Here is a 27,943-nt window from a genome sequence, read left to right as displayed (position 1 = left end):
CAACTGCACCTTGAATTGGGATCGGCAGCTTATAGGCAGGTATTGGAATTTGTCAGGTAACAACATTATAGTTAAAGCTTTCCACAAAAAGGAATAAATGCATTGCATTAAATAGCATGCTTTGAACTATTTAATTAACTAATGTTATGCTCTTCTTTTCTAGCTTACTGTAAATGAGACTCATTAACAGATTTCCAGGAAACTGCAACAGATGAAGAGTATTGGGGACTCTCTTCCAATGTGATGTCATTGTTTTGACTTGACCACTGTCAAAATCATTGGACATTTAAGGGACACTTGAATAAGGAACATACAAAATATTGCTGCTACCTGTTCCCTGCTTAATTGTGTAATGGGATAGAAGCCTTGATTAGCTTCCTCATCTGTGATCACTTCTTTGACATAGGAATAAGAAAAGCTGTACTTTTTCAAAATCATTATAATTCAAGGGCCTGGCATTAAGTACACATCTGTAAACTCATAGTGGTTTTCTCCACTTCCTTGGAAATTGCCCATATAATTGTCCTGCCAAGCTCTTGATAGAGATGAAGGGAACAACAATGGTTTGTATCATGATCTTCACTCAATGCTGATGTCTTCAACTGTGCTTTTAAAAAACAAAAACCTATAATGATTTATTTTACTTTTCTTTTCATGTGCATTATTTATCAATCCAAAGGACTCCAAATACTGTAAGTGCCACAAGCTTCTAGGTTAAATATGGTTGGTTGTATTTGCCAAAATCACATTTATATTCTTAAATATTTAGGCTTCTTTATATATTGGCAAGTCAAAGAACCTAGCAGCAAGGAGGCCATGCATTGCAGGTACTATAATGGCAAATTAACAGAAAACAGAAGAAATAGGAGACCACAATGTGAAGGCATGAATTAAGATCTGATAGATTCATTTCCAATACTCTCTCTCCCGGTTAGGCTAGTCCAGAATTAAATTTTCTGTTTTCCAGTTGTAGAGGAGCTAGTTATGGGAAATTTAACAGGACACTTTGCCATCTGTTTAATTTGGTTTAAAAGTCTGCTTCAAATGTTGTTTTTGGAATCTTAATGAGATGGAATAACAGGCAGTGGCATTTGGGATAAAAGTACTTTCAAAATGACATACTGTTATATTATTGGTGGGAGGGTCCTAAAGTAAACATCACTGCCAACTCTCGCTGTCCTTCTCTCTCCTTTTGTTGTTACTCACACTCTTAGACACAACATATCTCAGTCTTTGTGCTGGTTCATAGTTTAATCCCTTTTGCCTTTCCTTTTTTGTTTTTGTTTTTGTATCCACAACTATTTGCTGTTTTCTGTATGGAGTACAGTAAATGAATAAAGAGACGGAAATGGAAACAAAGAGGCAAAAAAGTGCATCTTCCCTCTTCAGATATTACTTTTGATGGGCTTTCATCAGATGCCTCCTTGAAATTCCTCCCAGGTCCCCTAGACATGTACCAAATGTTTTCCATGTTGTTTTCTTTTACTGCAAATACTATAAGTGGGACAGGTAATATAACACTAAAGTGAGTAGAAATGAAAGCTTCTTGAATACAGTTTGCATTATACTTGAAGATGCCTCAGACTGCTGTCATATAATCACGAAATGATTACAGAAAATGGTTTATTGGGGAATGAATGGTGTAGTCTAATCCCAATAGCAAAATGTTAGTCATATAATTATTTAGCCAATTATTTTGTATAATGAAAGGGCATGGTGACACCTTTTAAAGCATGAATTCACCTAATTTGGGATTTCAGCGCATGAATGTTCTGAATGAGAGCAGTATGCACTAGGAGCTAAAGGGAACATTCTTGCTCTAAATTTTACTGTGTTTGTCTTGTGTGAAATTGCTGCACTTTTACAGAATGTGTAATTTAGGAAATAATATTGAGAACAGAAAATTCAAAGAATGTTAAATCTTTGTGGGATATTTAATATAAATGCCTTTTCATTAAGTGCAATGTAAATGATGACTTCTGAATATTTATGCATAGGAGAAATGTAGGATAATTCTTGCCAGCCATTCTGGGTGACAAATGTTTTAGCATGCCAATAAATGTAATGATAAAAGGCAAGTTAGGTTGTATCAAGACTGTGCATGTAATCTCAGGAGTGTGACTTGTGAAACTCAGAATCAAATCTGTCATTCAGGTACCGATACCCTTTTCACAAAGTTTCAGGACATTACAGTGTAGTATATTTTTTCTATGTGTTCTAGCAATCAGCAGAAAATACAGATCTTGCCAGGCTGAATATGTTGCCTTTTATTATAAACTGCAAAGCATTTGGACTGGGAGTACACTGTACTGTGGGTCTTGGAAATGGAGGTGGTGCCAAATAATTTCTTCTTTCCCCAGACAAATGCTAAAAAACAAATCTAAAATTAACTTATAAACCACTTGTTTGTGAGCTGTCTTCACATGTGTTTGCTACTGTGTTGTAAGGAATTCTGGGATGGGCAGTTTCAATAACAGTTTCTGGGAATATATAGGATATCACATTATTTTTATAAGATTATAGCTACAGTTCCAATTTTATAAAATTGTAATTAATTCCAGTTTTTCTACATAACAGAATCAGTAGTGGAAACCATGTTAACTTTTTGTGAAGATGTGTAATTCCCCACCCGCAAATTTAACATTCTTAAGTGGACTAAGTGAAGGTACAAACCAACAATACTGTTTGGGGTTGCACTACTAGGAATAAATGTGATTTAAAATGTGTTAGACCTTGTTTTTTTAATTATGTTTGCAATGGAAGCTATGAATGAAATAATGAAGCCTGCTCTGTTTGTGAAAGTGCTTTATAAATCCACAGTCTGATGTAAATAAATAAAATTCTGGTAATCTGGTATTAGGATACTTTTTTTCATGCTTGAAATTAATGCAAAATTAAAATCTCAAAATTAATTAGATCCTTCTCAACCATACTCTACTCCTATCCTCCTTATATTCTTGGTATGTTTGCGGTACATATTGTATGTTGCGCATATCTAGCTTATTTATTTTATTTACTATATTTATACCTCCTCCTTCTCACTCCTAAAGGAACTCAGAGCAGCTTACAAACTACAGCAAAAATTTGATGCTGCATCATACACACAACAATAAACACAGCATATTTAATTATGAAACAGTTAAAACATATAAATGTGATAAAACAGATTAAAAACATACAAAATGCCGAGTCATGGTGTCCATATTGCTTGGTTTTCCCATAGTCATTATTCAAACTGCTAGGTTGATGTTGAAAAGTGACAATAAATAGCTTTGTGCAGTATGAATTATACTGGTAAAAAAGGTAAAGGTTTCTCCTGACGTTAAGTCCAGTCATGTCTGACTCTGGGGGTTGGTGCTCATCTCCATTTCTAAGCCGAAGAGCCGGCGTTGTCCGTAGACACTTCCAAGGTTATGTGGCCGACATGACTGCATGGAGCACCGTTACCTTCCTGCCAGAACGGTACCTATTGATCTACTCACATTGGCATGTTTTCAAACTGCTAGGTTGGCAGGAGTTGGAGCTAACAGCGGGTGCTCATTCCGCTCCCGGGGTTTGAACCTGGGACCTTTCGGTCTGCAAGTTCAGCAGCTCAGTGCTTTAACACACTTTGCCACCGGGGCTTCGAATTATACTGGACACTCTGAATAATCATCTAAAAGAGTTCACAAAACTAACATAGTACTGCAAACTTTAAATACATGCATAACAGCATTGAGCTACATGAAGTGATTCCTATTGGATGCAGTAGAGATTTCTGTCTTTGATGGAGTTATATTTCCCATGATGGAGCACCTACACAACTTGAGGGTGTTATATCCTCTTCTGTCCAGGTGGTGCACATATCTTAGATTGGGATTAACTTTTACTAGTCTACCAGCTATAGCCTTTCTTTGTCTTGTATATTCCAGCCAGTCTGAGAGTAACCTCTGAATTCGGCTACTGTAATGTACTGTATATTGGGATGCCCTTGAAGGTGAAACAGAAGCTTCTGATACTTCAAAATTGAAAAGCTAGGTTGCTGACTGGACAACTCTATAAGGACACGCAATGGTGGTCTTGAAGGAATTTCACTAACTATCGGTACAATTCATTTCTGAATTCAGGATGCTCATTATGATATTCAAAACATGGCCTGGAACTTCAGTGCTTGAAGCATTTCTCCCTTTGTGCACCTGCCCGAGACCATAGGTTTACTGGTATTTTCTCCTTTGTACACCATTGAGACCTCAGCTATGACACACATACTGTACATCAGAGACCCATTTAGTACTGACACTGTCTTTGTTCTAATACCATGTAAGAAGATCATGGTTATGAAAGATTTGGAGATTGGTTTATTCCGATATAGACATGTGCGTGGCTTTAAATTGTGCTTTACATTATTTTAAACTTTTTTGTCTTTAAATTGTTTGGTATACTTTCCATCTGTTCAACTGATATTATATTTTAGTTTAAATTGTTTTAAATTGCTTCAATTATTTTATTTATATACTACCCAAAAACTATCATATATAGTAGGATATAAATATTTTCATAAATTTGTAGTGAATGGTTTTAGGATTATGATTCAATGGGATTCTTATCTTTGTTTTTATATATAGTATGATTTTGGTATTGAGGTGATGGTATTGTTCTTCCTATTTAGTCTGTACTGAAAATAGCTTAATAAAATTGCAAGTTAAGTTGCTTCTTGCTCCAGAACTGTCTTCCAATTCAACCTGGATAGCTTTCACAACAGCCTCCAGAATTGAAAATGCTGCTTCTAAATGTCAGGTCAATCAATGGAAAACAGCTGCCATTTTGGCACTTGATCTTGCAGGCATGAACTGACCTGATATATATCACAAAGACCCTTCTGGATGAGGTAAGGAGGGGGGTTAATCTCTGTCAATTTTGTCTACTAAGGTTCTACTAGGTTCAGTGAGCAGCTCCGAGTGAAACCAGTGTATGTATATGTGTGTGGAGTTGCAGTGATCTACAAGCCACAGTAGTAACCAGCCTATTTCTGGGTCTCTGTGTACATTCTGAAGCTAGGTGGCCAGGATGGTTTAGGGATTCTTTGGGTATAATAATCTCCTTTTCTAAAATAGAGGAAGTTGTCTGGAAGTTGAAGTCTCCTCAACTTGAAGCACTGGGAGACAACATACATGCTAACACATTTCTTTGGGACACTATCTTTTCTATTTTTCTGTTCAGCCATGCTCAACAAGTGATTCTGGAGGTGGCTGCTGTTTATCTTGCCTGTTGTAGTCAGGCATATAATAGAATAAGATCTTATTGTTTCCCAGCTCAAGCTTTCATTACATTGTTTACTACCAATATGCTGCAGCAACCAAGTACCTAAAGTGTGCATTTCATCATCCTCCATCATCTTCCCAGTTCTAACACAGAGAGAGAGAGATGGAAGATGAGGAGGAAAAGATTTAGTAGTTGTAACAAGAATGTGAAGAGCTTCCTTGTCAGAAACTTGATTAACTCGGGTTTGCCTGTAAGAAGATTCTTGGGGAGGGCGGGCTGAATAGGCAGGCTTGTAACCCTAACAATAATGAAGTTGAGGCATGATAGCGATCATGAATCAAAACCAGTTCTTTTTTAACTGCCCAATAGGATTGTTGTATGTTTTCCGGGTTGTATGGCCATGTTCCAGAAGTAACTTCTGGAACATGGCCATACAGCCCGGAAAACATACAACAACCCTGTGATCCCAGCCATGAAAGCCTTCAACAACACATTATCCAATAGGAGGTACACAACTCAATTCAATGCCCTAAAAATAAATAAATGTCTACATTAGGCAAACCATGATTACAAAAAGTCGAAGTAGTGCAAACATGAGTGAACTCCATGCTACATCAACTGAATTAAAGGGGAGATTTTGAGCCAGGTATTATGTGATTTCAGCTCTGCTAAATTGCGGGTTTATAAGCCTGGCACACTTCACTAATTGAAGTCCAGATTAAAACAGGGATTTGAAGGCAAAAACATGTCTTTTTTCCCAATATGCAAAGTGGATGGCAGTAGAGTAAGTACTCAAAAGTACTAAAATAATGCAATGTAACATACAGAGCATTTTTTTTTCATTTTGACAGCTGTTCAGAAAGCCCGCGCCAGTCTGATTGGTTGAATCTGTACTCTTGTTGGCTGAGGACTCCATGGAGCACTCCCATGATTGGCTCCTGGTGGTGGCGGGAAATCAAATAAACTGTTATTTGTTGATTTGAAGTGTCAGTCCTTTTATTGGTCGTACCCAAAGAGGAGTACGATAGAAAAGGAATGTGGTGTATCAATATGTAAAACAGTGTAGGGTTAACTTATTGATGCAGCCCGGGTAAAATCAATAGATGGGTGCTGGGTACACAATAAACAGGAGTAATAGTCTAGTCCAGTGGTTACCAAACTTTTTTGGTCTACCGCCCCCTTTCCAGAAAAAATATTACTCAGCACCCCGTGAAAATTAATTTTTTTAAAAAAAAATTAATAGCAATTAAACAGATATATGTGTTAATGTTTCTACCTTTTTTGTAAAATATAGTAAATAAAGGTGTAAATTAGAAACATTAAAATTTGAAATTATGAAACTATTTTTTGAACTCAGAATAGAAAGGTAATATAAAAAAATTAAAACATTCAAAATCATCTTAATGAGAAGGATGAACCTGGTATGCTGCTACTAATTTAGTAATCCTTGGCTCTATTTTCGTCAGCAGTAATCTTAAATAACCGGGATTGACTATTTGCAATTGGTTTCTCTTTTTTTTTTTTTTGGTTAACTGAATCCACGTTCCACTAAATATGCTGAAGGAAATACAATTAAGAACTTTTGAATTACAGCCCATATTTCTGGATAAGCCTTAGGGATCTCCTTTTGCAGACAGAATTGTTGGTAGCTGCTTTTGAATTTAAATTTCAATTCATCAGTTACTTCCATCAGTTCTTCTTGTAACTGTGGCGATTCTTCCGTGTTTGCACTTGAAAAAGGATTCAAAATCCAATCAGGTATGTTCATTTTCAAAATATCATGAAATCATTGATTAAAATCTGAATGGAGAGCATCCAAGTGCTCACAATAAGAAAGTATGTCTTCATCTTTTTTTTTTTTTCTGCTCCTGATAAATTTGGGAACTGGCTGAATTCCCCTATTCCAAAATTTCATTTGTACATAAGAAGTTTTGTCACAAATGCAGAAATAAAAGATTTTGTTTTTATTAAATTCAGTTTATCACCTTGAAGCTGAAGATTGCTTTCATTAAATTTTTGAAGCAAGTTGGTCAAGTAAGCGGTGTCACTTTTGGATTGAATTAAATTGGATCGTAAAGCATTTTTACCTTTCAAGAACTGAGTTTAAAAAATTATAAAACCTATCTAAACAGGCACCCTTTCACAACCAACAGAATTCTGTATAAAGCAGCAAATGATTAAATTCTTCATCGTTTTCAATACAAAGCTGTTTAAATAATCTGTCATTCAATGATTTGCTTCTGATTGTGTTGATAGCTTTAATTTCATATAGTAATGAATTATGTAGGTGTGCACTTAAATTTTTGGCAACTAGATGTTGCTAGTACATATACAGTGTACTATGAATGCATTCAACACCTCCTTTTTTAAATATGCAAGAAAACCCCTGTAGCACCCTACTATCGCTGGAGCACCATCTGTGGCTACTGATAAGATATTACTCAGAAGTATTTCTTTTTCTTTTAAAAAAAAACTCATCCAATGCATGAAATATTGATTCTCCTTTAGTAAAAGTTTGCAAATATTTAGCAAATATTAATTCTTGACGAATTTGTTCTTCCTTTGTGAACCGCACAAATGCTAAAAGTAAAGCTTCATTTCCTAACAAAGTTGACTCATCAAGTTGAATAGAAAACTGAGATGTTTTTAAATAGCCACACAATGAATCTTCAACATCTTGAGCCATTTCATCAGTTCTTCTTTGCACTGTATTATTGCTCAATGAAATTTTCTTGATAATATCAGATGCTGGCTTGTGTAGCACAGTACGTATTACTTCACTATCGCCGATATAATTAGTTCTTCACCAATAGTATGGCGTTTTCCCGATTTGGCAATCATTAACGAAATCTTGTAAGAAGCAAGCAAGCCATCGCCATCTTGTGTGGTTGCGGTTGCCATTGTCAGTCGTTTGATAATTTTTTCTTTTAGTGTTCGAAAATAAGATAAATCCCTATCTTTTTTATCACCATGAATTTTAGTCAAATGTTCTTGTAGTTTGAAAGGCTTCATAGCTTCGTTTGATAAAACTTTCTGGCAAATCAGCCACATTGGTAATGTATTGTTTACAGGCGACTCAACAAAGCCATATTTCAAATATTCGATATTATATTGTCTACATTTTTTCTTTGGTTGAACCGTTATTATCTGTAGAAAAATTAAAAATTTTATGGAGGTATTTTTAATTATTTTTTTTTGTAATTTTTGAAATATTTTTGTAAAAAACAAACTAAAATAAATACTAATGAAATAAATAAACATGATATTATTAATTGTAAAGCGCATGTAATTATTACAAAATAAATAACATACTCACCAATTATAGTCACACTATTTGTTAGTTAACTTTAACTTGTCACAATATCACAATGATCTAACTTAAAGTTATATTACGCCGTAATTTTCCCATAATAATTATGGGAAATCTCCTGATTCATAGTGTGCTCCAAAATCTGCTGGTAGTACTGCCAGTAGCCAGTACTGTCCCTGCCATTCCAGGCTTTGGCCTTGCGATCGACCAATCCCATGAGTGGCAGTTGCCTGCAGCAATGCTCGTAGTGCTCACGTGTTTTGGAACAGCAATTCAGTGGCACCGCGTGAACAGTAGCAGTGTGCGATTGCACATATCTCAATGCAAGTGAGGGAATATGTGGGACCGAGCCAACATCCAGTACGTTGTTCAAAGAAAAATTAAGCATTATGAGTGGAATACATAAATCAATTTTTCTAAATCTTCTTTCTTTTATGCTTTCACTGCCCCCTTACAATTATTCATTGCCCCCAAATGCACCTGTGGCCATCACTGCTCCCCTGGATTGCTGCAGCACCTACCAGGGGGCGGTAACGCCCACTTTGGGAATCACTGGTCTAGTAAATAGGGAAACAGCCCGGAGCCTGGGCACTGATTCCCAAGCAGAGATAACTCTGATTTTATCAATGCAGCCCAACAATTCGTGAATGAGAGTAGGAAATTCATCAATGGGACAGGAGTTCTTAAGAATAATAGGGAGAAATTCTGCAATGAAGCTGAGAAATGTATCAATGGGCTTGGGAAGCACTCTGATGTACCTCCATTCAGAGGCTTCCCCCAATCTCCATGTTTATTGTGAAGGAATTCTACAAAATCTTAGGTGCAGCTGGCCGGCATTCCAAAGGTGAATTTATGATAAAGATTGAAGTGAGACAAAGGAACAGCCTGCTGGGTCTCATGGATGGCAATGTGTTAGGGGTACTTCGATTGTGCTTTTCCTGCATGTCAGGGGGTTGGACTAAATGGCCCATGTAGTATCTTCCAACTGTATTCTGTGATTCTACGATTCTACAATTGTAACCACAGTTTATTATTTTATGTAATTCCATATAATTCATGATTTGAGGGCCTAATTTCTCAATAACACAGGTGCTTAAGTAATTAGGTCTTTAAGGGAAGGTTTTGGGAAGCTCACCCTATAAAAGAATCAGAAATCTGGTGAGTTTGGCCTCCACCTAATATCAGCTCAGCAAATACTGCTATTTTTTTTTGTTTTTGTTTACATCATTTCTATCCTGCCCTTCTCACCCGAAGGGACTCAGGGCGGCTTTTGTCTGCTAGGCTGTGTTTAACCACAGACTGGCTTTTGTTGTAGGCAATCATTTCAAACAAAACTTCATAACAAAAGTGCATGCAAACAATTTAAGAATCCTAATATCAATAGAATGCTGTAATTGCATATATTTATCAAATCACTAAGTAATTGTGCTAAGGCAGCTCAGGTTCAACTACTGTACAAACTTTAATTAAAATTCATTTCTGTTGATACAAATAAAAAGGATTTTGTGGGGACTTATAATTAAATCTCAACAGGATAGTTGTAATAGAAAAAGCCAATGTTTAACTTGCATTAATTATATAATATTATTTCCCCTTATCTTGTTGGCATCTTATTATTTGAATATGGGAACCTAAAAAAATAATAATGCCGCTGAAGTGTTTTTCTGCAAGAGTGGCTATTTTTCATTCACTTCACACTGAGCAGCTGATTAACAAAATATATTACCCTAGTTTTCAGAGAAATGGAGGTAATGAGTTCTCAGGAGTGGTCAACAGCTGTACCACAAGAAGAACAAGAAGAAGCTTGAACAGAGTAATGCCACTGACTGCATTTAATTATAAATGTGCTTAAACTGTTTTAGAGAACTGAAACTTAACAAATCCTCCACGTTTCTATATTAAGCCAACAGTGTATCAGCTGTGAGGTACCAAACATATAAATGCTTTGTTTTTGTTTTTTTAAGAGCAAGAAGTCTGGTGAAAAAAGTCTTGAAATAATAACACTGGAACTTTGAGTGCATCTATATTGTAGAATTAAAACTGTTTGAGACCACTTTAACAGACATATTTTTGTGCTATGGGAATAGTCAAATAGTGCTGGTGCCTCACCAAACCACACCTCTCATGATTCCGGGTCCCCAATGTTTGTATGCGGTGAATGTTTGTATGCGGAGGAGTATGTGGCAGCGTTCTGATTGGCTTCCACTTTCACAGACAACTGTGACCGCCAGGAATAACGGACCTGGCCCAAACTTGCCACACATAACCCCTATGACCCATTCTATGGCCTGGTACCGTTTGGGGATGATGGGCCATGGATGATGGGATTTGCAGTACTTTCTAATGCTTCACCTCCCACAAACCACTGCGATGCCCACCAGTGATGTAACTGGACAAAACTTGGTAGGCAGAACTCTCGTGACCCCCTTTACGTCCTGGGGTACTTTGGGGGAGGACAGACCAAGAATGATGGGACTTACAGTCCCTTCACTCACTTCTTCAGACCACTGCAACTGCCACGAATGACAGAACTGAACCAAACTTGGTACACATATCCCAAATAATATACTTTACCCACTGCAGCATTTTGGTAGAGGATGGACAAAGGATTATGGGATTTGCAGTACCTTTACCCGATTCACCTCCCACAGACCACTGTGATACGCATGAATGATGAAACTGTACCAAACATGACACATGGGTGCAATGTGGCACACTTCACGTCCTGGTGCAGTTTGTGGAAGATCGCACCAAGGATGATGGGATTTACAATACCTTCACCCAATTCACCTTCCACAACCACTGTGATACGCATGAATGACGAAACTGTACCAAACATGAAACATGGGTGCAATGTGACCCACTTCACGTCCTGGTGCAGTTTGCGGAAGACCGCACCAAGGATGATGGGATTTGCAATACCTTCATCCAATTAACCTCCCATAGACCACTTTGATGCCCATGAATGATGAAACTGTACCAAATTGGACACAAAGGTACAATCTAGCCCACTTTATGTCCTCCTGCGGTGTGAGGGAACAACGAACTAGGGAAGATGGGATTTACAGTACCTTCACACACTTCCTCAGACCACTGCAACCCACTCCAATGACTGATCAAGACCAAACTTGGCACACATATCCCTCATCACCCACTTTATCTCCTGCTGCGATTTAAGGGACACCGGACCATGGATGATGGGATTTACAGTACCTTCACTCACTTACTGAAACCACTGCCCCTGCCCCAAATGACATAATCGAACCAAACTTGGCACACATATCCCAAATGACACTTTACACCCTGCAGCAGTTTGGGGGAGGATGGACCAAGGATTATGGGATTTGCACTACCTTCATCCAAATCGCCTCCCACTGCAAACCCCATCGGCCACAGATCCGCCCATTCATAATATTCAAAACAACTCATTGCCCTCTACTAATAACCCGGGCACCGCCGGGTCCCCAAGCTAGTAATCTTTAAAGGAGGTAAGCACTGTTACTTCTCTTTGAGATATAATAACACTCGATGACAAGTAATGAAGCAATTCTCCCACCTGGCCTGTTGAGCATTCCTATATCTGGAGAAAGGTGGAATGAAAATAAAGCAAATAAAAACAAAAATAAACAGCCCAGCCAACAGGCAGTTATCACCATTTTTGCCAAGGAAGTGACTACAGCACCTTAATTGGCAGTGTAGACACAGGAAGCTCAAATGCACAGGGAAATAAAATCTGAGACAAACACATATGTTTAAAAAACCCCATACAGAGGAATATTCTGGGGTTAATGATATTTTATCTCATGGCCAAATTTGAGACTGGAGTGCACAGTCTAGGGGGAATAGGGACATCTATGATATGAGGCTCATTTTAAAAGTCTGTTATAAACTGTGTTTTTGCTGCATCACAAATACTCCTGTAACCTCAGTCCTCATCAAGTTACCCCATCAAGTTATTTTCCCCATATATAGCAACTATGCACTGACACTTCAGTTTAAAGATAAATGTAACTACAATATAGGAGATGTTTTTATTTTTTTAATTTTATTGTAATTTTATTTTTTGCTCCATAGCTTTAAGGAAGACTGTTACCATCCAGCAGCAGTTCAAAAGAGTGCTCAAAGAAAGCAGGTCTTAGCTCAGTTTGGCCAGGTGACAGTGGTACCACTTTGGAGGTCTTTTTAGGCAGAAGGAAAGCAAATCCATGGCTTCCAGCCACAGAGAAGTCTTTTTATGGAGAGTCAAGGGAGGGAGATGCTGGCCCCAAACCATCCCTGAGGAAAGCAGGGCTGTGAAAGAGGAGCAGGGCAAGTCGGGCTGAAGGCAACCAAGCTCAGGGTCTGATGAGTGAGGGGCTGAAGGGAAAACATGTTTTAAAAAACTAGAAACTTGTCTCTGTGAGTAGCAAGATGAAGCTTGGTTTTGGGAGGGAACCATCTCAAGGGCTGTGGCAGACAGAATATTGAGTCAAAGAAGACTGGCTGGTTTAGAGTGGATATGGATGAATACAATAGACTCTCAATTAACCGGTACCCATGGGGTTGGTAGATGGCAGAAAAATGTAATTTCTGCTTGGTTGAGAGGAACTGCAATAGAGTCTCACTAATCCAAGCCTTGCTTATCCAAGTTTCTGGATTATCCAAGCCATTTGTTGTAGACAATGTTTTCAATGTATCGTGATATTTTGGTGCTAAATTCGTAAATACAGTAATTACAACATAACATTACTGCGTATTGAACTGCCTTTTCTGTCAAATTTGTTGTAAAACATGATGTTTTGGTGCTTAATTTGTAAAATCATAACCTAATTTGATGTTTAATAGACTTTTCCTTAATCCTTCCTTGTTATCCAAGATATTCGCTTATCCAAGCTTCTGCCGGCCCGTTTAGCTTGGATAAGTGAGACTCTACTGTATTAAAAATAGGCCGAATACTATATCCCATTCTATAACACACCATACACTCTGTATTGACTTGACATTAAGACCGAAATATAGTACGTAACTAAAACCATGTGGCAAACAAAAACAAAGTTTACTTAATGTAACATGGTTTTACTGTTTTACTGTATTAAAAACAGCTGGTGCTGTTCCATGATCCAGATGGAGGCCACTAGGGAGTGCTAGGCAGAGAAGGCTAGTCCATTTTATGGGGAGGGGGGAGCTGAAGGAGGAAAACAATTTCCCCCATTTTGGCTGGTTATTCCCACTCTCTCTCTCTCTCTCTCTCTCTCCCCGCCTTCCCATTTTATAAACAAGGGGTTTTTTTCTAGATGGTAACATGAGTGGAGGGAAGAACAGGAAAACAGGAGGAAATGGTTTTCCTCCTTCAACTCCCTTCCACTCTAAGATGGACCATCCTTCTCTGTCTAGTGCCTTCTTTTGGCCTCCACCAGGATAATGGAACAGTACCAAACAGGGGTTTTTTTATGTACAGTATTATTTATTTGATGTTTTTGTTGTTGGTTGCTTGTGTTCTGGTTAAATGTAAGTCTACTGTTAGAATATGCTGGGACCAATGTCTGGTGCCTGAATATTTATGTATTTATTTATGTCATTTCTATTCTGCCTTTCTCAACCCCAAAGGGGACTCAAGGCAGCTTCACACATAGGCAACTACTGTATTTGATGTCTTAAAAACAGTGTACAGTTTAAATAGACATTAAAAGAAAATTGTAAAATACATTAAAACAATTAAAACATTTAAAACAATACAGTCACAATTAATCACATACCAGTAATCCAAAAGCATAAATCGGGCTATTCCAAAAGTGATTTCACATCATTCTATATATGTCCATTGCACAAGTTCTCCATAGTTTTTTTTCACAAAGACACGTTTTCAGTCTTATAGATTTGCACTGGAGGACCTAGAGAATCCTAGAGTCTCTTAGATAAAAAGTGGCTTTTTAAATTTCTGTTTTTTTGTGGTGATCCTAACCCCTAATCCTCATAAGAGGAAGAACTAGTGTATTTCCAAGGGGGAGATAAAGGTTAAGAATCCTTTGCCTATGTTTCATCTTATATGGAAATGGGTCGGTGGAAAGCTTTTAGGATTCAGGTGGCATTATGATATACTCATTTGGAAACTATCACTTGTGGCCCTCCAGAAGTCAGCCAAACAAGCCTTGAGAAGAAATCTCCCCCATTTTCTCGCCGAGATTATTATAATCAACAAAGAGGCGCTCGCGAGGCGACTCGCCGGAGCGCCAGGATTGCTGCCAGACAATTAGATGATTAAGTCTGTTTCCCTTGGGAAAGTTTAAGGAGTCCTGCATCTGGACACAGTATAGGTTTCGATTCTTGTTCCCCAGAGAAAATGTGCTTTGGCGGGAAAACAAGATCCTATATAGGTGTTTGGCCACAAAGGAATCCTTGCGGAGTCAATTCGTCAGCTCGTGGAGTGAGATCGTGTGTAGACTTCGTACCCCAGTTCCCAGCTCCTGAATCAAGTTCCCAGCCCTGCCTTGTTCCACGGATTTCTATGGACTCAGTTCTTGTTCCACGATTGCCTTGTTTCAAGTTGGACCTTGCCAAGTCTCAAGTCTTGCCTTGCCTTGCGTTTTAAACCACGGACCCTGCTTCTCGGATTCCAGCCTTGTTTTCCTTTCCTTCGGATTTACCTTGAGCCTCAAAGACTATGGACAGTTCCCCACACTATTGCTTGCCAAATAGTGTGTGTTACGGTGAAGTGGATTATAACTTTGGACTTTAATATCATATATTGGACATTGTTTTCCTGGACTATATTTGACCTTCCCTGAAAGGTCTACTTCTGAACTATATTCTACACTTGTTTTTATTGACTTTAAATATTTCTTTAATAAAGATATTAGATAGATTCTGGCCTCTGCGTATGGTTATTGGTGCTCTGCAGCCTGGGTCCTGACACTGTGGGTTGTATGTTGTATGTGTTAAATGTGTTTGCCAAGTGTTGTCAAAGACTTTCATGGCCTGAATCATCAGGTTTCTGTGAATTTTCCAGGCTGTATGGCCATGTTCCAGAAGCATTCTTTCCTGATGTTTCCCATGCATCTATGGCAGGCATCCTCAGAGGTAATGAGGTATGTTGAAAATTAGTCAAGTGGGGTTTATATATCTGTGGAATGTTCAGAGTGGGAGAAAGAACTCTTGTATGGTTGAGGCAGGTGTAAATGTTTCAGTTGGTCACCTTGATTAGCACTGAGTATCCTTTCAGCTTCAAGGTTGGGCTGCTTACTGCCTGGGGGAATCCTTTGTTGGAAGGTGTTAGCTGGCCCTGGAATTCCTCTGTTTTTTAGTGTTGTTCTTTATTTACTGTCCTGATTTCAGAGTTTTTTAAATACTAGTAGCCAGATTTTGTTCATTTTCATGGTTTTCTTCTTTCTGTTGAAATTGTCCACATGCTTGTGGATTTCAGTGGCTTCTCTGTGTAGTCTGGCGTGGTGATTGTTAGAGTGATCCAGCATTTCTGTGTTCTCCAACAATATGCTGTGTCCAGGTTGGTTCATCAAGAGCTCTGCTATGGCTGACTTCTCTGGTTGAGTTATTCTGCAGTGCCTTTCATTTTCCTTGATTCGTGTTTGGGCAGTGCTGCCTTTGGTGGTTCCTATGTAGACTTGTCCACAGCTGCATGGTATACAGTAGACTCCTGCAGAGGTGGGAGGATCCCTCTTGTCATTTGCTAAACGTATCATTTGTTGGATTTTCTTAGTGGGTCTGTAGATAGTGTGTAGGTTGTGTTTCTTCATCAGCTTCCCTATGTGGTCAATGGTTCCTTTGATGTATGGTAAGAACACTTTTCCTCTGGGTGGATCTTTGTCTTTACTCTCAAGGCTTGTTCTTGACCTTGCAGCTCATCTGATGTCTGTGGTGGAGTATCCATTGGCCTGTGGAGCCCAGTTTAGGTGGTCGAGTTCACCTTGGAGGAGGTGGAAAGAGAGGAAACAGGATCCTTAGAAAGGAAAAAATAACAAGGAAAGAAAGACAAGCCATCAAAGTCCTCAACTCAGATCCAGAAATCACAATTTCCCTCTGCAGACAAGGGGAATGCTACACTAATCATGGAAATGGAACAATACAAAGAAAAGATCAGACAACTCCTGGATCCCACAGGAGTTTTGTATACAAAAGGAGAGAATGCTTCTGGAACATGGCCGTACAGAAAACTCACAGCCACCCAGTTATTCCAAATCCTTTGAGAACACACCGTACTCTACACTGTCTCTATGCAAGTGAGGGATAGGAGCCCAAAGGTTGGGGCTGCAGGGCCAGTGTGGAAGGGGGACCCTTGTCTTGCCTGAGCACCTCAAGGCCAAACCACTGACGAGGAGAAGAACGAGATGTTTTTCCAGCCTGGAAGGGAAGGGAAGGGGCCCCAGGAGTGCCTTTGTCCTTCGGCAAAGCCGCCCCTCTTTGTCCTCCTCTTTCCCTCCAGAGCCCGGCTGCCTCTGCCTTCCTGAGCGAGGAGGAGGAGGAGGAGGAGGAGGAGCGGGCGAGCCTGGCTGGGAGGAGAGAAGGCGCCCGCCGCCCGCCACGGCCCTCCTTTCCCCGGGCAGCGAGGCGGCGCTTGAGCCGGGCGTCCCCGGGAGAGGAAGCCACCCGGGCCTCCCTTTCCCTGGCCCCAGAAAGAGCCGCTGGCTTCGGAGAAAAGGGCCAAGCAGGTAGGCAGGAAGAGAGCAGGCAGGCGCGCCCCTAGAAGAGCCCCTGGGCCAGGGAAGGAGGGAGGGAGGGAGGGAAGGAGGGGGAAGAACCGCAGCAAACCCTTCTCATTCGCGGCGTGGTGCCCGTGGGACTCAGGCCTGGGCACACGCAGCCAAGGATACAGGTGTCGCTCAGAGCTAGAGGCTGCGTGGGCCAGACGAGCAAGGCAGCCACGAGGGGGCTTCGTGTGTTTTGTATTTCTTCCTCCTCCTCTTCCCCTTCTCCTTTTCCTCCTCTTCCTTCTTCTTTTTGCTCCTCTTCTTTATCCTCCTCCTCCTCTTCTTCCATCTGTTCTTTCTTCTCCTTCAGTTGGGTTATTTGAAATAGTCAGTGTATTGATTGTACAAGACGCATAAGGTTATGGATTGACTACAACTGTCATCATGCCAGGTTCACCCCCAGTGCACCAGATGCATCCTCCGTGGGGTTCAGTGTGCTCTCTGGCCGTAGGGTGAACTCCCACTCCCACTATGGTGAGCCGTCCCCTCAGACCTCTCCAGGAGGTTGAGTGAGTCTTGGGGGTTCTGTGTGCCAGGCTTGGTCCAGGCCCCTCATCCGTGGAGGTCACAGTTTCCCTGGTTGTGGGTGAACTACAACTCCCAGAAAGGAAGGTCAATTCCTCCCAAACCCCTCCAATAATCAAATTGCGGCATATCGGGTATGTGTGCCAAGTTTGGTCCAGATCCATCAGTGCTGTCAAGGTGAATTTTCCCCAAACACCTTCAGTATTTTTTGCTGGTCATGGAGGCTCTGTGTGCCAAGTTTGGTCCAGTTCCATCTTTGGTGGAGTTCAGAGTGCTGACTGATTGCAGGTGAACTATAAATCCCAGTACCTACAACTCCAAAATGTCCACACCAATTCCCCTCAAAACCCACCAGTATTCAAATTTGGGCGTATGAGGTATGCATGCCAAGTTTGGTCCAGATCCATCATTGTTTGGGTTCACAGTGCACTCTGGACGTAGATGAACTGCAACTCCTATAAATCCCTCCAAAGACCTCCAGTATTTGTTGTTGGTCATGGGGGTTCTGTGTGCCAAGTTAGTTTCAGGTCCATTGTTGATGGAATTCAGAGTGCTCACAATTGCAGGTGAAATATATATCCCAATACCCACAACTCCTAGAAATCATGACGAATTCTCCCCAAGCCTCTCCAGTATGTTCAGTTGCTGATCAATTCCTTTGTTTGCTGTAGGCCATAGAAAAGAATAGGAAAGGGTTATGGGAGAGGCAGTGGACGGGTCATGCAAATTCCACACCAGTGGAGGGAGTCAGAAACACTGGAATGTCTGTGGTGGAGGAAAAACAGTAAATCTAGGATGAAATTGTCCCTGTATGAAAGCCTTCACTTGGGTGGTGGGCAGTATGGTGTTTGTGGAGGACATTGGCAGGGCTCTTGGACATGTTCATGGCATTCATTGGAGGGAGGGCCATTGGAGTCTCCTGAGTAGTGGGAGCTATAGCTATTTGTGGAAATGGGAGCTTGTCTGTGTAAGTGGATACCCCAACCACACACACACACACACATTTTCACTTTTATTATGTCTAGAGATTTATAATCCAGGCACTGGCAAACTTTGGCCCTCCAGATGTTTTGGACTTCAACTCCCACAATTCCTAACAGTATATATAATTTATATATACAGTGATCCCTTTGGTATCCTCTAGTGACACACTTTTGAGACATGCATCATTTTGCAACACAATCATTCAGTTTTACTAGCAAACCAGAGTTTAAACCAACCCCTTTATAAGAGGTATGGACACACACATAATAATAATTTATTTGTTTGACCAGTTATATGACCATTTCAAAGTGCAACATAAATAAAAACAAGGCAAAAAGGATGGGAGGACCTTCTGTTTGCCGTCAAAATCTTATTTTCCTGATTCTTCTTTCAGGAAATGTGCTCTTTTCTTGATAGCTTTCAGGATAAAAAGGCTTACTCTGATTATGGTGGATCTTTCTTGTCCTTGCAAGAGGACTGTCAGAAGATCATTTCTGTTGGGGGACCTAAAATTAGATAGTAATGGATGAAGATATCTGTGTTGAAGTTCAACATATGCTGGGCAGTCAATCAAAAAATGTTCGATATCTTCCACTATTTGTTCTCCCCAGACACAAAATCTCTCATTTCTTGGGATGTTACCGTAGCGACCAGTTTGCATCATAATACCGAGTTGTTCAAACCTGGCCCTGGTATATATATTCTTCTTAAGGGTAACGGAACTGGAATAGTCAGATAGTGTTCTAAATGAATATTCATTATGTGGGAGGCTAAAAACTTTGTGGCAAAAGACCTACCTATACTTGCTAGGTCCAATTGAGCATAGATACCATGAGTGCGTTGCATGAGCACTTGTTTTGCCCTAGGTCCTAGATCATTCAGAAATTGTAAAGGAAGGCCAATTTTAGCCATCTCATTGTTTAAGGCCACTACCCATGATGACTTGTTTGATCCTCTAAACATAGGCGAGGAAGACACACACATAAATTGTAATAAAAGATATAGGGATCTCATGAAAACCTTTCATATATAGGTTCATATAAAGGTTTTCATGAGATCCCCATACCTTTTCGATCCTACATATACATAGTTTTCTTGGGGTTGCTGTAATTTTTCTGAGCTTTATGGCCATGTTCCAGAAGCATTATCTCCTGTCATTTTGCTCACATTTATGGCCGGCATCCTCAGAGGTTGTGAGGTCTGTTGGAAACCAAACCTGCCGCGGCCCCAGTCCCATTATATACCATAGCGTAATGCAATGATGTCCCTTATATAAAGTGACAAAAGCAAAGTTTGGCTTTTTTGATATCTTTTTTTTTTTTTTTACAATTTCTAAGTTGTGAATGGTTACGTCTGTAGGTACAGAATAATGAAGGCCAACTCTTATAATCAAAATGGGAAAACGCAACAAAACATAACATAAATAAACTACAAAACACGTAACAATGTTTAAGATGAAATCCCAGTCGAAACCTGTTACTTTTTTCCTTTATTTTGTGTCTCTCTTAAAGCAACAATAAGAACAATAACAAAAAATCGGGCTGTAACTTAAAGGGCAGGCAGTCCCTGGCTACACCATTAAATTCTGCTTGTCAACATAATGACCACGTGTCTGGACACATTTCTGTCCTCATTAAAAGTCCTTTTTCAAAGGGAAAAAGATGGCTTGTTAAAAATGTCACTGTGGCTGCCTGCTGGGTTTCCCTCAGAGTCTTTTTAACTTTTACATATAGGCCATGTTTCTTTTGTCCAAAATGAAGCAGAGAAATCCCAGGGTGTTTGTGAAAATAGAAGCAAAATTAAATTGAAAGCAAAACTACAATAACAAGGATGATAGCTCAATTTCTAACCATGTGTTGTCATGTGCTTGAGAAGAGTACTGCTAACCCAAGCATTTTTGATTGAGATAGACATTGCACCTTTTCCTGGTCATATCTTCCAAAGAAGATCTCAAGAAAAAATATATAGAGGATTGTGGATACGATAACTCTATAAACAAGTGGTGACTTTTTACTTCTTGGTTATCATGTTTTACTACTAATTTTAATTCTGAGTGCAAAACATCAACTTCTGTTAAGTTGTGTCCAGATTCCTTTATCATCACCTTGTGGATTTCAAGCCATATTCAATGTTGTATTTACATATAATATGTGACATATTTACACCGGTGGAAGGAGCCCCCAGTAGCGTAATGAGTTAAACCCTTGTGCCAGCAGGACTGCTGACCTGAAGGTTGCCAGTTCAAATCCGGGAAGCTCCCCTTGCGGGGACATGAGAGAAGTCTCCCAAAGGATGGTAAAACATCAAAAACCTCCGGGTGTCCCCTGGGCAACGTCCTTGCAGATGGCCAATTCTCTCACACCATAAGTGACTTGCAATTTCTCAAGTCGCCCCTGACAGACACACAAAAAAACTTATAGACATTTCTTAGTTGCTTTAAGTTAGTTTTTTGTTTCTATCAAACAGTGACCAGAGTGTAAAATTCAAGATGGTCAGTAATGGAAAGAGATTACACTCAATTCAGAACCAAACAATGTAACAAACTACTGGGGAGATATAATTTGCATGGGCTTACTGCTATTCTCAGCCCTGATTAGTCCACAAGAATAATCCATTGGCACCAACTGAACTCTTCCAGTAAACCTTCTGTGTTGATGTTGATGCCAAAGCTCATTACAGTTAATGGGATTTTCTACAGTCTTCTTTATGGGACTGTGTTTTGTGGTGAAGTTTAAGGAAGAATTCCAGCGCAGCTTTAGAAATTCACTGCATTGATTCTTTGTATATTTTGGATAGGCACAAATTAAGAGTAAGGAATTACTGCTGTTAGAATCATCGATTCATAGAGTTGGAAGAGACCTCGTGGGCCATCCAGTCCAACCCTTGCCAAGAAGCAGGAAAATTGCATTCTACATATTAATTTAGAAGCTTTTCAGGCTGCAAGAATATGCAGATCTAGACCTGCAATCTAGAGCACAATTACACATGTACAGTGTTCCCTCGCTACTTTGCGATTTGCTTATTGCGGATTCGCTGTTTCGCAGGTTTTTTCATACGGCCCGCCCTCCCTCACAGGCACAAAAAGGCCCAAGCTGAGGCGTGTGGTCTGGCCCGGCCTGTCCTCCTCCTGTCCACCAGTAGGCACCGCCTGCGCCTCATCGCCTCAGTGAACACAAAGGTATATAGTACAGTACATTAAAAGAGGGAGAGAGGGAGAGAGGGAGGGACGCTGGAATACCTGGACACTTGGTGGAAAATTGGCTACAGGAATCAGGATCTTCAGCTGAGCAACCAGGGCTGGAGACTACAGGTCTACTGGAAGCATTGAATAAATGTTGGAAATACACGTGTGTACAGAATAGAGAAATTATGGCTTGCTACTACAGATCAAACCCATTGGAAATAGGATATCTCAAATGAATGCACCACATTTCAAAAGAAATACACCCAAATACAGAAATTACTCAGCAAAGACTTGCTGATCAAAGTAGGTATATTACTAAAAGCAAAGTTTTTAATGCACTAGAACTAGCAGAAATCAAGTGGAAAGCACAAGCCAATAGTGTTAAAAACATACCTGCAACACTAAGAGAAATTCAACAGAATTGGTAACAACTAGTCAAATTAATACAAGGACTATACATGGATTGCAAGAACTAGAGACAGAAGATGAAGAGAAGGAAGAAATAACAATAATCACAGATAAAGCAACAGAATCAATGGAGCCAACCTAGAGTTCCCAATGGACTAAAAAAAAACCAAGGAGAACTGAAGCAGAAGTTTCTGGAGCACGTGAACAATGCAAATGAACATACAAGATTGCCACCACTGAAGAATGTTCCAAGGAAGGATCTGCTCAGTTCATTGAAGGATGCGAACAAGGCCATTGCTGGAATTCAGACAATAGCACTATATGAAACAAACCAGCTTATGTACATCACTGCGGTACTGATTACTAAAGCGTTAGAGGTGAAGATTCACAATCCAGAAAGAAGGCTGCAAAGTGGAAAATCAGGCTGGAAAGAAAAATCAGCAAACTATGATCAGATGCAAGCAAACTGAAAAGCATGAAGGAAAAAAAGCTGAAAGATGACAAAATCAAGACAGACCTAGTTAAGAGAAACAACCTGGACAAGAGGGGACTCAGTGAAGCACTGAAAGTAGTTAAACAATGGCTAGTAGCAGTTTCAAAGAAGATTGCAAGATTCGAAGCAAGGGTTGCGCAATTCAGACAGAATCAACTCTTCTACTCCAGTTAGAAACAACTCTACCAGAGAGTAAGTGGAGAGGTGGAAGGAAACACAGAAGTGCCAAATAGAGAACAATTGATCAAATTCTGGACAAACATCTGGGATAAAAGCATGAGGCACAGAGGCTACTCCCTTGAAGCCCTAAAGCCCTCCATGTGCTAGTGCTCCTTCTGGTGCTAGCTCTTAACTCAAAACACTGCTGTTATATCAAAGTGAAACTTGGGCTACACGACAGTTCTTAACTCAAAATGCTCTTAAGTTGGGGTACTCTTAAATAGAGGTTCCACTGTCCTTCTTTAGGCATTTTCTAAGTTCTTCAACATAATTCTATTGTATTCTTGGGCCAGAAAATATTCATTTCAATAAGGTTTACTATTATCTGCAGTTTTGTGTATCCAAGCAAAGTCCTGGAACATATCCCTCATGAATACGAAGGTCATACTATATTCTATATTCAGACAACAGTATCTCTTTATATATTTAGAAGAGCATACAGAGTTAGACAGTTAAATTCTACCTATAGTCTATAAATAAAGAAACCAACCCTATAGTTCATCTATAGATAAAGAAAAGGTTGAAATGTTCAAAATGTTTAATTCTGAATTAATATTAATGTCCACAATCTTCATAAAACTTCCCTTTCCATGATCATGATGATCATGAATGTGAAATATCATGAAGACTGTATAGTTAGCCTTTGGTACCCATGAATTCTGCATTCACAGATTTAACCATCTACAGCTTGATTTCAAAAAGGTTCCAGGAGGCAAGCTATTAGTTTGCTGTCTTATCTAAGAGATACTATTTTACTATGCTATTTTATATAATGAGACTTCAGCATCCATACATTTTGGTATCCATGGTGGATGGTGTCATGGAACCAAATCCCACTGTATATAATTTTACCACTGAAAGAGTGGGGGGTCATAAATGTACTGCTTGCAACCACTAATACACATTACCTTCCACAAAATGAAGGCGTGCATTCCTGCTTCTTTGTCCCGACATATACAGCAAGCTTGTTCCAGTACATCAGTGGCAATGCTTGATTATAATAGCTTTTGTAGATATTTAACATTAGTTATTCAGATAAGTAAAAGCAATAGCTATGAACCATATAAAGTCTGCATTCCCAGCAGTAGTCTTAGTGACTATTTGTAGTCATTTCTTTTCTGTATTTCCCATAACAGCCGGCAGCATTGTTAAACTGTTTGTGATGAATAGCTCCAGATGCTTTTAAATTAAATGGACATTTTAGTTAAGGATCTTTGGGGAACAGTAAAACAGAACTACATTTTACTTATTTATCCTGTCACTACTACTTCCAGATGGCCTCATCAACATCTGTGACAAGCAAGGCATTTCATTGCAATAAAGATTAAATGGCTGCATTGAATAGCCAATCTCTGTAGGTTCAAGACTTTTGCATTTCTGCTAAGTACAATGTGAAATCTGGAAAATGTTATTTTCAAATTATCCTTAAAGTGAATGGTATGCTGCAATTTACTCACTGGATTTTTCTTCATATGATTAATTTGCTGGGCAGAAGACTGCTGTTCAATACAACAGTTGTAGTAATTATGTGCTGCAGAACTTTGAAAATTAGAGGAAGAAAAATATGAAATCATTTATCATGTCATAACATTGTTTATTGTGTTCAAAGATATCAAATGGGACCAACTCCAGGTTCTTTTACTTTACTTTTATGCATGTGTCATGAATACTTTTTGAACCTTAAAATGTTTCTTAATCCATTTTTAGTGAGATAGAGTATCAGGCACCTTCAGAGAAAGAAGCAAACACAGACTCCAGTACTGGGTTTTATAATAGCTATATTTGTTACACAGACAAAAAAGAAACATCACATATGTGTACTCTAAAATTCACTCATAATCCATACATTCACTCATTCATACTCACCATCCTTCTTCATTCAGTTAAACAGGCTTCTTGGAAGGAGGCCGGTGTTCAATGCTGCATTCCTTGCAGATCTGGCACACAGTCAAAAAGAAAAAGGGTCTTCTTATGTAGTGATGTTGTGGTTGTTGTTGTTGTACTTGGTTGTTTAGATAACCTGTCATTCAGCTCAGACTTGCTGTAGCCTCACCAATCCTGGAAAATATGATGTTCAACTTCTTTCTTAAGATCTTAAGATAACATTATCTTTGACTATGTAAACAGGTGTTGTTTGCACCAAAAGTTCTCAAGTCATTTATCTGGATTTGTCATCAGCACTCTTCATTCTTCACCTCCTCCGTAATGCCATTTTCAGGTTCCAATTTTAGAATGGTGTCTTTAGCCTTGCCAGACCTTAATAGGCCCTAGCCAGACCTCAATCATACAATTTCATTCAATCTATTCATCACACATGCTTACTTGTGATAAGTCCCATTGGGGTCAAGTTCCTAGTGTGCTATTAAATGTTTAAATGTACTTAGGAGCAATTATTTTCCAATTGTGCGGGCATGTATGATATTTATTTTCACAGGGCCTCCCCTTCTTTCTAAGATTTGCTGTCTCTTCATACCATCTCGGATATATGCCGGTCCTAAGAAGAACTTATCATGGGTTTTTTTTTTGGCAAGACTTGTTCAGAGTGGGCTTGGTTTTCTCTTTCTCTGAAGCAGAGAGTGTGATTTTCCCAAGGCCATTCTGGAGCTAACCAGGGATTTGAACCCTGACCTCCAGAGTTGTTTTCCAACTGCTAAACCACTACAGCACTAAGTAGGTAAGGGTTAATTCTTACCACCCAGCTTTAGCACACAGCTACAGAGCTTTATTTAAAACAAAAAATGCTCATATTAGGATACGGTAATAAGTATTCCATCTGTGGACTTTCAGATCCAGCTTTCTAAGTTTATAATGGAGGTGATATTTTGCCATATGAGTCACTAATCTGCACACTCTTTAACTTTGAAGCTTAATACGTCAAACTAATATATAATGGGCAACTTTCCTCTTCCACTACATTGGCACCTACACTTTCTAACTTTGAAGCTTGGCTTCTCTCCTTGTACTGTCAGTCACTGTTGTCCTTGAGGACCAACATTCACACTGATAATCCTAGTTTCTCAACCTCTCACTTTCTCCTCTGTTACCCCCTTTGATCTCCATTTTTCACTTCATGTCTGCTACTCACCATTCAAGTCATGTTCCTTGTAATAACTGTTTGCTCCAACTTTGTTCTTATGTCATCACTTCTACTTTCTCCCTTGGCAGAACTACTGAAAACCTTGCAATCTTTTTCAATGAAAAGGATTGACAAAGACCCAGAAGGATTTTTTCCTTCGTTCTCGTCTCTCATTTGACATTTTCTCACCACATCCAGTACAAAAGTTGGGAGAGGGTGTACTGTTCTTTCCTTTTGTTTTTATCCAGTTTTAATTCCTTCCCTTCTGTACAAAAGCTCAGAAACTATCTATATTGGTCTTGAACAATTAGTAGGAATACAAACCTATATATAGGTTTCTACTCTTAGCTCAGGAAGCCACCTCTGGCAAAGATGTTCTCACAAAAAAGCCATATTCCGTTTCATTTCTGAGACAGGGTATAACAAACTTAGCAGAATTTGTGATGATCACATAGAACTAAAAGACCTGTACAGCTTAGGGCTCTTGTAAATATGCCCCAGCACAGCCGCGGATCCATTGTTCATACAGCTTGGGAGCACATCCACTCTGCTGGAGTAGCCTGTATCTCATTTCCTCATTGTTGCCACCACACCAAGCGAACCATGGTGCTCCATGTCCTTGTGCCAGTGCTGGTAAAAGAATGGATTTTCCCTCATTTTTCCTGGTCATGTGAGTGCCCTGCTTTGATACTAGCAGAGGTGCCTATGCAACCAGTAAGGAGGAGGGGAGATTGCCTGGCTTCATTGTAGAGAAAGATAGTTTTCTAGCTGTGATAAGTCCAGGTTTTTTTTGTTTTGTTTTGGGGTGGTTTTTTTGCAAATGTAGACAACCCCTTAAACCACTTGTGTCCAACCTTTTGACTTCCCTGGGCCACAGTGGAAGAAGAATTGGGCCACACATAAAATACATTGACACTAATGATAGTTGATGAGGGGGAAAAAGGTCAGTGCATAATTTTTGTGATTTGCAGCACCACAGACAAGCAAAAAGGTTTTCACATAATAATTATGCACCACCCCGTTCAGAGGGTCTTTTAAAATTGCTGAGCAGGTCTTCCGGCCAAACTGTTTGCAGTTATAATGCAAATTATGGATAATGGAAATATGATATTTGTGGAAGTAACATATTTATTCTATTTATTCAGTTCAGTTCTGTTGTCATCTACGAAGTTTGCACTCTAGAAATACTCAATTGGGTTACAAAAAATAGCCCAAAAATATAATAATGTTTTAAGTAAGTTTGCGATTTTGTGTTGGGTCACATTTATAGCTGTCCTGGGTGGCATGTGGTTCAGGGGCTACCGGTTGGACAAGCCTGCTATAGAGAGCTCTTCAAAATCCTTGTGGAATAAAGACTGGTTTTTCTAAAAATTAGCTATTAACAACTTATTTTTGTCCCTGTTGCCTTGCATTTAACAAAATTGTAAATCTATAAAAAATAGTGATGTTTAATGAAAGCTTTCATATATACCATATATGAATGCTGCTGTATGCTCTTAGATGTTTTTCTGTCATTTGGTTTTTTGCTGCTAGGAAAACAAAGACATACATTAAAAGTACAAATACTTTGGAATAAGACTTTCTTCTAATATTCATTTCACTTTTTAAAACGAGTCAAAAGTTCTACAACATTTGTAATTGGTTCATTATATTATAAAGTTGGAAAATAGCTTTTGAGGTAGATAATTCTAAAGATAACTTGCATTATTGATTTCTAAAGTAGTACCAATGATTTTCAAACAATCACATTCTTTGCTAATTTGCTGGATTGGAGTATATTTCTGCACAAAATAAAACTGGTTTTTAAATTGGACCTTCATTC

General features: G+C 39.3%; 3 protein-coding genes across 16 annotated transcripts in view; 2 read left to right on the top strand and 1 right to left on the bottom strand.

The window, feature by feature from the left end:
* Positions 1-2,854, top strand: part of gk (glycerol kinase) — a 37,737-nt gene extending 34,883 nt beyond the window's left edge. For all 3 annotated transcript variants that reach the window (XM_003218909.4, XM_008107370.3, XM_008107369.3), the window contains one exon: positions 164-2,854. In XM_003218909.4, coding sequence (XP_003218957.3) covers positions 164-177 — 14 coding nt within the window. In that variant the 3' untranslated portion in view covers positions 178-2,854. The remainder of the gene's footprint in view (positions 1-163) is intronic.
* tab3 (TGF-beta activated kinase 1 (MAP3K7) binding protein 3) overlaps positions 1,266-27,943 on the bottom strand; it is a 113,512-nt gene continuing 86,834 nt past the window's right edge. For 4 of the 8 annotated variants that reach the window (XM_062977183.1, XM_062977184.1, XM_062977182.1 and 1 more), the window contains one exon: positions 2,284-16,484. In XM_062977183.1, coding sequence (XP_062833253.1) covers positions 16,448-16,484 — 37 coding nt within the window. In that variant the 3' untranslated portion in view covers positions 2,284-16,447. Of the gene's footprint in view, positions 25,104-27,943 lie in introns of all 8 variants that reach the window. The other 4 variants (XR_010004955.1, XM_062977188.1, XM_062977187.1 and 1 more) reach the window with 4 other exon arrangements.
* LOC103278344 (uncharacterized) overlaps positions 17,056-27,943 on the top strand; it is a 50,858-nt gene continuing 39,970 nt past the window's right edge. For all 5 annotated transcript variants that reach the window (XR_010004956.1, XM_008107358.3, XM_008107359.3 and 2 more), the window contains exon 1: positions 17,056-17,193. The gene's annotated coding sequence lies outside the window, so the exon portion shown is untranslated. The remainder of the gene's footprint in view (positions 17,194-27,943) is intronic.

Source organism: Anolis carolinensis, chromosome 3 (assembly GCF_035594765.1).
Source record: "Anolis carolinensis isolate JA03-04 chromosome 3, rAnoCar3.1.pri, whole genome shotgun sequence".
Classification (NCBI taxonomy): Eukaryota; Metazoa; Chordata; class Lepidosauria; order Squamata; family Dactyloidae; genus Anolis; species Anolis carolinensis.
This window is presented reverse-complemented; position numbering and strand designations above follow the sequence as displayed.